This window comes from Colias philodice, chromosome 26, assembly GCF_061535455.1.
Source record: "Colias philodice isolate Cphi_HAF_F1 chromosome 26, ilColPhil1 Martin Lab GWU primary, whole genome shotgun sequence".
In the NCBI taxonomy this organism is placed as follows: Eukaryota; Metazoa; Arthropoda; class Insecta; order Lepidoptera; family Pieridae; genus Colias; species Colias philodice.
This window is the reverse complement of record NC_143111.1, coordinates 1,229,619-1,241,357: the sequence shown is the minus strand read 5'-3', so window position 1 is coordinate 1,241,357 and position 11,739 is coordinate 1,229,619. Positions and strand designations below refer to the sequence as shown.

The window sequence follows — 11,739 nt, the reverse complement described above, 5'->3', positions numbered from 1 at the left end:
TATGTTTTCATAGGCAAAATGCTCACATTAGAGAAGCGGTATATGCCGGCTGCGCGAAGCTAGAGAAGAAAACATGGATTTTCAGGAAAAATTTAGCAAAAAATTTTTACGTAATTTTGTTGTTTAAGTATTTATTACGTGATCAGCGTATGCAAAACTACAATTCTCTTCGCGCTTAGTATACCGATAGTGGGACATCCTGTATATGTATTATGTATGACACCTTCCATAGCATAATAACGCAGGCTCAAATGGATGTTATTACATATTAATTCTTTTTTAATAAATTGAACTTTGTTGTGAAGAATAATTCACGACAAGTAATGTTTTAGGTTATTAATGAAATAATATAATATACTCTTTCTCTAATTTGCAGCGAACGTGTTCACGGAGAGACTGTGACTGAAAGTGTGCGTAACGTCGGGATAATAATTAATAATAATGTAATGAATAAATCGCATTTAAATTCCGTTAAAATCTTTAATTTTTTTATTCTTAATACATATTAGTTTTACTATAATTATCTTAGTGCCCGGTCAAGGACCTACCAGCTTCCTTTATCTTCATACATTAAGGAATTCCTTCATACAATAATGAATGAATAAAAGCTTTTTATAAAATAATTTCCATAACATATGTAACTATGGCGATGTTGTAAAACTTTTCAAAACCTACATGGGTAAAATGACTTAAATTTTAAAGAGATTTAAAGAGACTGTCAGACACAAACCAATTTAACTTTAGATAAGAAAAGCCAAAAGATGCTAAAAAGCTTGCTAAAAAGTTACATTTACTTTTACTCGACAGTAAGTTTATCCCAAATTTAATTAAGAATGTGTGTAAGAAGGGTTCTCTTCGCGACATCTCTTTATTAGGTTTTTTAAGAATTTAAAACATATGAAAATACGACATGTTCAAAGAATTTTCTTATTTCAAGTCGCGGAAGTTTTCTCATTTCGACGGAATGCTAATATTTATTCAGAGGGATGTATTTTTTAATATCCCTAAGATTTGGTGACATGAAGCATTATATTTTATACATGGCAGCGAATGGCGATGTACATAAGGATTTTGAGGTCTCTTTTATTACCAGACAGTTGAGAATTTATACTTACGCACTTACGCATACTTACGCACGTAACTTACACATTTGAAAGTGTATCTTTGGTCTCTTAGGTACATCCTAAGAGACCGCACACTGAGCGCCATCTAGTGAAATGGTGTCAAAAATATAAATATACAAAAATGTGTTTCTTCTTGGTTGCAAAATATTTAAGTTAGTAAATCGCGGTCCCGGCTTCAAGCCGTCGGTCTCAACTGCTTGAAGCGGTCCGTATACGGCTCCTTAAGGTTTAACCGGTGAAATACGATCGGTTATTAGTGCAAAAACTATGACGTCCTCTATAAAATAATTGTCAAATGGCGCAACTCATATTATTTTGCCTAACCGTTACTTTAACATATTTGTTTTTCCTAAAATGACATGGTGCAACCTGTGGGTGCAACCCAGTCTTAAAGTACTAATCTACAGTACAATTTGGAAATTGAAATTTTGCTATTGTTACTATATTACTTACTAGCTGTGCCGCGCGGTTTCACCCGCATTGCTCCGCTCCTGTTGGTCTTAGGATGATGATATATAGCCTTCCTCGATAAATGGGCTATCTAACACCGAAAGAATTTTTCAAATCGGACCAGTAGTTCCTGAGATTAACGCGTTCAAACAAACAAACAAACAAACAAACTCTTCAGCTTTATAATATTAGTATAGATACGCGATTATGTGCGTAAGTTTGTAAAAATGTATGTTTGTTACTCTTTTAAGTTTCATGCAATTAAATCAGATCGAATCTGTATGATATTTGGTTCAGACATATATTATAGTCTGAATAGGCTATTTTTATCCGGTTACAATAGTAAAGTAAGTATGGTAAGCTAGTGTAGTAAGATGTATGGTAAGTTGTGTAAAGATATGATTTAAATTGTATGTTTCTTTGCAAGATTACCTAAATTAATCGTAGAAACGTAGTAGTAATTTTTTTCAAAATATGATTAGAAACTCAGTAGGTACCACTTATTTGTCTGATAAATAAAGTAGGGATGTGTATTATTATGATTGAAACTAGCCGTGCCCCGCGAACAACAACAAACAAAAACAATATTTTAAGAAACTGTAATTTAAACTTGGCTCGATATTTCTGAACTGATTTAATTTAAATTTGGTATACAGAGGGAATATCATAGTCATTTTGCCATTTCCTTTATATGTAAATAGGTGGCAAGCTTATTTCAAACAAACAAACAAACAAACAAAAATACTTTATTGTGCACCAGGACATAAAAATTACAAAAGCAATTATATAAAAGAAAGAGACACAGTTGAGCACAACAGGCGGTCTTATCGCTAAGACAGCGATCTCTTCCAGACAACCTGGTGGTCAAGGAAAAAAAGTGGAAGTAAAAGTTAATGGGCAAGAGGTGCGTTTATAGCTTATTTCGGTCAGACTATCGCTTTTTTGGGGTATTTACTGAGAATCGAACCCAGAATTTCTTAATTAAATTAAATAATATAGTAAGTAGAAGGGTAAATAAAACACATGAAGAACTATAGGAATAAAATTTGTATTTCACAATTCATAATGTTCAATACATATTATTGTTTTTAATAAAATATAACTATGCTATATCGATCGCAATAACACTCAAAAATACATGTCTTAACGTTAGTAGACTTCTATTTCATTAATAAAACGTTAACTTGCGAATAATGGAAAGCCTAAGCTTATTATCACTATGTTTAAACTACGGTTGTATACACCAAGGTATCCTTCATAACCTGAAAGCAGAAAAATTATATTAAAATTTAATTATTACAAAAAACCTAGAAAAACACTACATAATGTTTATAAGATGTTTATCAAATATAATATCATTATACTACTAGCGCCATCTGGCGTAAATAATGAAAACAACAGGGGACAAAATAATGTTAAAATTCTAATTAGAAAAATTATTAACAAAAAAGACAGGTTGCACTCCGGGAGTGCCGGCAGAAGTGAAAACTTGATTATTAACGTTGAGCATGTTTGATATCCATCCGTCTTACGCTTTTTCGGTCACGTGTCCTGACGCGAGTTTAAGATTTTATACCCATTACAGAAAAAGTGCTCAACGCCGCTAAAGAAGTTTTCACTTCAAAAAAGAGCGTGTGCCGAGCAAATGTATCAGAAGTGAAACTTCTTTGGCAAGATTCAAAGATAAAAAATAAAAAATAAATCTAAATCCTTACCTTACACTTAGCACCTTTTATTTGGTCATTCCCTGTTTGGCCCGTCTCTCCCACTCGGCTCTCATCTGCAATATCCCTTTAAACTGCGGCGACGCATCAGCTTCTTCCCTCTCTTTCCCACTTTCCTCCTTTTCCTTATCTCCGTCTCTGTCTATCTCACGTTTGTCCTTTTCCACTGAAAGTCTGAATTCATCTTTCTTCTGCCACGGCCTTTTCGTTAACGTATCTGCTTTGTAAGATTCGCTTTTTGTTATGTTTTTTATTTCTTCTCGATCATTGGAAGGGTCAGGAAATGTTCGGTTTCTTAGTCTTTTCTCTGGTGTTGAATCTGATACTTCTTTCTTGTATTTGTTGACTTCGCTTCGGAATGTGGGTGTGCTGTCCCGTTTGGTTGATACGCTGTGAATGCTGACACTCCGCTGGTAATGCGGCACTCCGAACTGACTGACTCGCGCTGCGATATCAACCAATTTGTTTTCTATACTCTCTTCCTTATTTTCCTCATTTTCCTTATCACTGTCTCTCGATTTTATTGACGCGTTAAACTCATTTTTCAGTATCTTACTGCGTGTCGCTGTATCTTCTATTTTATTGCCATTAGCATCATTATTGTTTGCAATTTCCTGTGTTAGTGTGTCAACTTCTGAATCCTTCAATTTTAGCGACCTTCGAGCGAATACTTTCATCAATTCTGGCTCATCATCGTTTCTGGAACGCGAATCTCTATTGAGTACAGTCTTTTTACGGTATATAACGGCTTCTTCATGCCTGTCTGGTATTTTATTTTCGTTACTATCAGTGCTTTGGATTGAAGATTTGCTGCCGAAGCTGGAATGCGATTTTCGATCCATTGATATGTTGTCGTCTATTTTCTCTGAGCTCCCGTCAGTGCCAACTGAATTTGCTCGCGGTTTTTCAGGTCTATCTTGTTCTACACTTAATGATTTTCTTTTGAAGAACATTTTTGGTGTCATTGGGCTCTGTGGAGTTACAGGTGCTGCTATGGATTTTGTTGAACTTGTCATTTTCTCTTCAAACTGTGTGTTTATGTTTTCGAAGCTTTTTATAGAGTCTCGTTTAGTTGAGACGTTATGTGGCTTAGTTTCTGTGAGAAAGAAACTTTCGACTTCTTGCTCTTTATCGGTTTGAGGTTCTTTCTTCGGGGTTACGTTTGCAGTTAGAACAACATTCGAAACAGGCTTTGCGTCGACCCTATTCAGTTGAATGTTCAAAAATTCTGGCACACCAGTTTTACTGACGCCACATTTTTGTATTTTTTCATCGCTCTTAACGATTTTCGGGACTTCTACATTCTTAACTGAAACGGGCGTTAATTCCTTGTTAATATGAGTAACGGAGATAAAACCTTCTGCGTCAATTTTGATCTCTTTTTGCGAAGATTGTTTTCCACTTTGACTCAAAGCACTTTCTACAGATACCGTTTTTCTTCTATCATCCATTGGTTTCTCGGGACTACTTTTAACACTATCTAAAGAGCTGGATTTGAGTATTGGCGCTATAATGTTAGGTTTAGGCGAACTAATAATATCATCGATTTTAGCCTCTATTTGCGAGATATCACTATCGCGTTTATGAGTATCCATTGCAATGTGAATGCTGTTTGTGAAGAGTTTCGCATCTTCGTTTATATTTATATCAGGTTTAAGGCTATCAAGGTAGCTACTGTCAGTGCTTGGTAAACTATCGTAATTAGCTTCACTACTACCGTGTAGTATATTATAGTTTCTAGCGGATACTCTTTTAGATAAGTCGTGTCTTTCGCTGACATTTCTTCTGTAATTCACTTCCCAACTTTCGAGCAACGGTTCAGAAATACCAACGATAGCTGGCAAGCTTGGCATTTGAGTATCTTGGGAACTAATAGACGGGGATTCCGATGCATAACGGAAGCTATGAGACTTTCCAATACTGCTTCGCGTCTCTACATATTCATCTCCCAACGATCTTAGCCCGGATGTGACGTAGGACTCTTCATTCTTATTCAAATGGAACGATTCTCGTTTGAAAATCTCTTTTTCGCGGAAATCAGTGAGTTCTGATGATCTGCTCATGTGTTTTACATTTTCAGAGCTATGGTGAGCCGCTCCTTTTGGCGGGGAGCTCGATATTGTGATGCTTGGATTGAAATATGGTAGGTTTTTGGGCATACTGCCACTGTGGAAGACAAAGTCACTTTGCACGTTCTTTATACGCATTCCTCGTGATTGAGGCTCTTCATCGGACATATCTATAGACGGCGACAGAGTTTCCTCATGCGATCTGGACATTATTTCGTTTGAAATAAAGGATTTTGACGAAAAGGGATCTATCAGCCGCTGAACAGAAGCGGGCCTTTTGGATTTATCGTGGTGCAAACTAAACGACTCCCGTTTCCCTTCTTCAACGTTTTCCTTCGACGACTGTCTCGTTCTAACTTTTTCGATCTTTTCGCAGAACTCGTCGCGTCTACTGAATCGATTCTTCATTTCCATGTTCAACAGTTTGTCGGTTTCTTCGGCAATTTTGAGATCAGTTATGTTATATTCGACTCCGGGCACTTTTGCAGCGCTGTATACGTCCTTGTAAGCACCGTCTTGCACGTAGGCACCTTTGTTGTCGAGTCGCTTGTGCATTTGGTTCGCGAAGGCTTTCTGTCCTGCAGATTTGTGGGGCCGTTCCGCGGGTACGGGTTTGAATCCCTGCGCTTGTTCTGTATAGAAACCCTTTTCTTCTGGACTCTTGTACTGACCCGCTTTGTCAGTTTTAGTCTTCTTTACCTCCCCGTCTCCATCCGTTTGGTCTTTCTTGGATTTCTTGCCACTCTTGCGCAACAGCAATCTACTGAAAAACGATTCTTCTCTCTTCGAAGATCTTATGACTTCGTTCTCGATTTTTTTCTCCGACTTGGACTTTTTCTCCAGGCAAGATTCATCGGCGTACTTTTTGTCCGTGCGATACTTGTTGACTCTTTCCTCTGAGTGATATTGGACTTGAGTTTCGGGTTGTATTTTCGGTGAGCTTTCTCTTAGTGGTTGATCTTGTGTGCTTGATTTACTTCTTTTGATGGAAGATCTTGGTGTATTGGACTCTGCTATGCTGAGTTTAGCGGGAGATTGGCCCATGACTTGGCTGAGAGCTAGCCCAGGAGGTAGCGAGGAGGACTTGAGTTTAGTATCGCTGGGAGTTTCGAGAACTTTGTTCAGTTCGCGCGTCAGTTGTTGGTGCTGCTCCTTAACTATCATATGATGCTTCGTAGTTGTCGATGAAGAGAATGATTCTGGAATCAGAAAAAATACTATTATTTGTTGGGCAAGAATAGAATAGAAAAGAGATAAATAATAGGATAAAGTATTTGTAATAAAACAATATCACAGTCATAGTATAGGTGCTGGAGGGGTTTATAAATTGTAAGATAGATTATAATTTGTTGAACAAGATAACAAATTGTATTATTTCAATTTGTGACAATATAAAGTTTAACAAGATATTGACTTGTGTATGGGTACTGTGATCAATAAGAAACAAACTATAAATGTTTTTTATACACACCAGTAACGACTTCTGAGCTTTTGAGAGTGACTTCAGGAGTAGTGCTTCGTATCATTTCTTCGTTCAGTTCGGGTGTTATCGGCAAGGCTGAGGCGGCAATCTGGAAATCATAACATAATAAATTAGTATAGAGTAAACAAATAGTTCTTGAAAAGGTTTTTTGTTTCGCACATTTAGGGCAAAATAGGACAATACTTAAATGTAAGAATAAAGTATATTATTTTGTGTATAGTATTAGTATGGTACTATTTGTGACTCCTACTTTCTATTTGAAAAAAAAGTTTTCTTATAGCAAACAAACAATTGCTTAGAACATCTAATAATCAAAGCCTAGTCTACATAAATGCATTTCGCTCAATTTACAACACTGACAGATTTACTCAACTTTAAAATTATTTTATCTCGGATATTTTTAGCCAAACAAAACAATTACATTAGTACATAAACACAATAAACAACTCACGGGGCTGGTCTTCTTCCGTCGTGGCGCGCCGTGCGTGCGTCGCGGGCGCACCGCCATCTTGTGGCGCGCGGCCGAGTGCGACAGCGGCGCCACGCCCGGCGGCGGCTCCGATGTGTCTATACAATAATTGGAAATAAGACGTGGCTCGATGGTTTTATCATTATAACATCCTATCCTATCCTATCGGGTCGACCAAGGGCCAGATGGGCTGACGAAATAGTAGCAGTTGCTGGCGGAAATTGGCTGAACTTAGCCCAAGACAGGGACAAGTGGCATTCTTTGGGGGAGGCTTTTACCCGTACGGGGTCCATATAACCTACCTAGTACTTAAATTAACATTATTAAATTATATTATCTTGATTAGTATCTAAACTCTTCTAATATTGTACTTAAATTGTAATTGAAACTATAACTGTATCTTATGGATCAAATAAAGCTTTATTTATTTTATTTATCCTATCCTATACCGAGTCAAATGGCGTGCCTTAGGAGAGGCCCATGTCCAACAGTGGACGGAGAAAGACAAGGAGAGAGAGAGATCCTATCCTACTAATATTATAAATGCGAAAGTTTTGTGAGGATGGATGGATGTTTGTTACTTTTTCACGCAAATACTACAGAACCGATTACAATGAAATTTAGCACACATATAGAGGGTAACTTGGATTAACACATAGGATAGGTCATATCCCGGAAATCCCACGGGATGAGAACTATGTTGGTTTTTCTTTGAAAACGCAGGCAAAGCCGCGGGTGGAAAGCTAGTAAGTAAATAAAACTCACTATATGCGTCGGAGTGGTCGCTCCTGTCGTGGTGGTGTCCGCTGCTGCTGTCCTCGTCCATCTCTGAGGAGCCCACGCTGAGCAGCGAGCCGTCGCTGCACGACGACTGCGATATACCAGCATGGTGGCGCTGAAATAAACAAACAAAAATAAAGTTTATTACCAAGTTCAAGTAGTTAGTGTACAAAATGCTCTCGGATTGCGATTACTATTTAAGATTTCAACTGTTAAAATAGAGACTTATTCAAAGAAAATAACTAGAATTATTCAAAGAAATGGAGTGGGCTGTGGGATAAAGAACTTTAGAGTTATAGACAATTGGCATTATGAGTCGATAAGAACTAAAACTTCTGTAAATGGAGTAACAATATTTAAGATGGCTAGAGAAAAAGATATGCTCAATTAGATTCAACTTGTGTTAATCGAATCATTATCTCTAGGTTCTAAAAGTTAAGAATATTATAGTATATAGGTTGGATACAAAATTATTTTATTTGTAATGATACAGAACTTAGTTTTTTAGCTAGAAATAAACACTCGACCGAATATGCTTTTTCAGTACACAAAAAGTGTGTTATTGAATGCAGTGTAACTTACAGGTATTCTAACTTATTATTAGACAGACTTCTACAAAACACAATATCTTAACAATAGATTCTTGTATTCCATTGAAAAATGGACATTGGATCATGATGAAACTTCTTAGTATAATTCATACAACACTACTCTTGGTATTAAAAAGAACTTCTGAATAAGTACATATTTCTATTTATGTACCTATATATTATAACTAATACTATATCTATCTAATAGAAATCCAATGGTCATTCTGCGATCTAAATTAATATTATGTAGTTTATATATTTGTAATGTGAAACCTATCGCTGTTGGTATCTCGGGAATAGGCTCTAGTTACGCGTCGTTCATAATGTGAAAGCGGTGAGGAATATATTATTTACATATCTATATATGTTAGGTTTAATACGTCTACTTGTATGTGGCACTTTGTTTTTTTTTATAGTAGAGAACAACGTATATTATACTCAATAAAGAATCACTTGAATATGTCACATTATTTTTTATTATTTACGCATCTTTGTTTGCTGATGACTGTATCCTTTAGGACACTAAGTAATCTTGCTTTAGTTACTGTGCAATATATCATGAAATCTCCTTTCTTTCTCCCTATTCAATTATTTAACGCAAAAAACACACTGGAACGATATAGTCATTCGTCACTAACTTATTTGTAAGTTGATTATGACTATATTTTATTGATTGACTAGCTTTCCGCCCGCGGCTTCGCTCGCTTTGTCGAAACATAATAAATTATATACTAAAACCTTACTCTTGAATCACTCTATCTATTAAAAAAACCGCATCAAAATCCGTTGCGTAGTTTTTAAGATTTAAGCATACATAGGGACATAGGGACAGAGAAAGTGACTTTGTTTTATATGTACTATGTAGTGAAGAGCCTTAATTCTAAGTTCTAACACAAGTTGAAGTAGTATATATTATGTAACGATTCCATTTATTGACTACTACATAATATCACAGTATTACCATTATTTCCTACAGTAAGGAATCGCCTTTGATGTCGCGCGATGCCGCCGCCAGCGTACGCTGCCACACGAAAATACGCTAGGGTTGCAACAAATGGGAAATAAAACAATTGTGATTATTAATATTATGATGAAATCTTTATTCATATGTACATTCAAAATAATTGCGAGTATTAAATCTGATGTAATTATTTGTTCATAAATTTATAATTACAGATATTGCACTGCTAAATATTATTTACGTGGACACTTTATTTTTGGATGTTCTTAATTGTATATTATAACATTTAACTAAGTAATGCATTCGCATTGGGATGTACAATCTGATTAGAAAATAATGAGGACAACATATGTACATAGCTTTGATTTTAATTCAACAGATACAATTAATACAATCTTTCTGAAATATTGTTTCCTTCTGGGATTTCAATGTAGATTTACATCCGTAAACCGAACAGTTTGTGCGCGCCATAATAGAATATGTAAGTACCTATGTATAATAAAATTATTACACAAAAAATACGACTGCGTCATCCTTTCGCGCTAGGTAAAGCAAACTAAGCGTGTTTGCTTTACGCGGCCCGCGTCGCCCGACCCCCGCCAGTTCCCCTCCGTTTCTCTGCACAAGTACATTCGTCGCACTACTGTAGGAAATAATGGTAATACTGTGATAATATTATGTTTGCTCTGTTTTCAAATACAAACCTTAATATTTGCGCTGATGTACCTCCGCCTCGGTGGTCGCCTCACTACGTCACTCCCCGCACTAGTCACATAGAGCATCATTTTCACTTATTTCACTAACTTCACTACTTTTTACACATTACTACTACTTCACACAAGTTACTACTACTTCATACTTCACTATTTTACATTTAGTTATTATTTCTTACGCACTTATCACATGTTAAACTTACTATCTATCCTAAAATGAGAGAGGAAAAATATGATTTTTTTATTTATAAATATGCCCATATTTGGTGTTCAGACGTGTTTATTATCAACTGATAATGTATAGATAATGATACATCGATTATCTCAAGTGTCGTTCATAAAACGTGATAGTGGAGTGCATATTGAAAGTAGATCGCATTCATATGATGGACTATGTTTTAATGTGACGTCATTGATGCTATGTTTATTATTTGATTTTAAGGCGTAGGTACTCGATTATTTCAATTTGGAAAATTGCTTTAGTCGTATGTTTTTTTTAATATACATTTTGGTATTATTATTGGAGTGTACGTCTTCTATATTTATAAAACGCATGAATAGAGCAGTGTGAAATTTCTTTTCATTTTTTAAATTCCACACTACAAACTTTATAAGGTAGGAGATGAATACTTTTCTTTTAAGAAAATAATTCTTTAAATATTTTTTATAATTAACTTGCACGTACGAGTAATATTATGAAGTAATAATTATATAACAAGTGTCCTTCGCTAAATCGATTTTTACATGTCTAGGGAATTAAAGTTTAACCTCGATTAGCACATGTCCTTTGACACTATTAATATTTCATTATAATAATTGCAACATTATGCGTGTAATTTATTAAAAAATAATTATCGGTTTGATCAAAAAAAGAACAGACTTTTGAAAGACATTTTTAATTACCTATGCATGTTATATTAAAACATTGTAAAAACTTTATAGCTATAAGTGATATATGTACTTTACGATATATCTTTTGAAATAAATGTGGAAATAGGTGGAAACATATGAATATATACTCGTTCCTCTCACAAAAACTACTGAGCAGTTTTGGCTGAAATATAAGATTATCTACGATCTGACAAAATCAAAACAAATTTTACACGGTTTTTTTTTTAAAAGGCACCCGCCATCACAGGGTGTTCGCGCCACCTCTGGATTATAGTCCAGACTCCAGAGACATTTTTTGCTTTTATTCAATTTTTAAAATTTTTTAAAATACTGGTTAAGTACTATATACCTATATTATATAAATAATTTACAAGTAAAATTATAAATACTTAATAATTTTACACGGTTACCCTACCAAAACTAACTTTAGCTAACAAACATAGTAAAAAGAGAGTAATAAATCTATTTTGTTATGCTTCATATCA

At 35.3% G+C, this 11,739-nt stretch overlaps 1 protein-coding gene across 5 annotated transcripts in view; it reads right to left on the bottom strand.

Annotated features, from left to right (window-relative positions):
• Positions 1-2,603: 2,603 nt before the first annotated feature.
• The window catches only part of LOC149476743 (uncharacterized), a 105,317-nt gene continuing 96,181 nt past the window's right edge, over positions 2,604-11,739 (bottom strand). For 3 of the 5 annotated variants that reach the window (XM_089711130.1, XM_089711127.1, XM_089711128.1), the window contains exons 2-7: positions 10,355-10,574; positions 8,085-8,214; positions 7,302-7,417; positions 6,839-6,938; positions 3,290-6,566; positions 2,604-2,836 (exon numbers count right to left, since the gene is read on the bottom strand). In XM_089711130.1, coding sequence (XP_089567256.1) covers positions 3,307-6,566; positions 6,839-6,938; positions 7,302-7,417; positions 8,085-8,214; positions 10,355-10,435 — 3,687 coding nt within the window. In that variant the 5' untranslated portion in view covers positions 10,436-10,574 and the 3' untranslated portion in view covers positions 2,604-2,836; positions 3,290-3,306. The remainder of the gene's footprint in view (positions 2,837-3,289; positions 6,567-6,838; positions 6,939-7,301; positions 7,418-8,084; positions 8,215-10,354; positions 10,575-11,739) is intronic. The other 2 variants (XM_089711125.1, XM_089711126.1) reach the window with 1 other exon arrangement.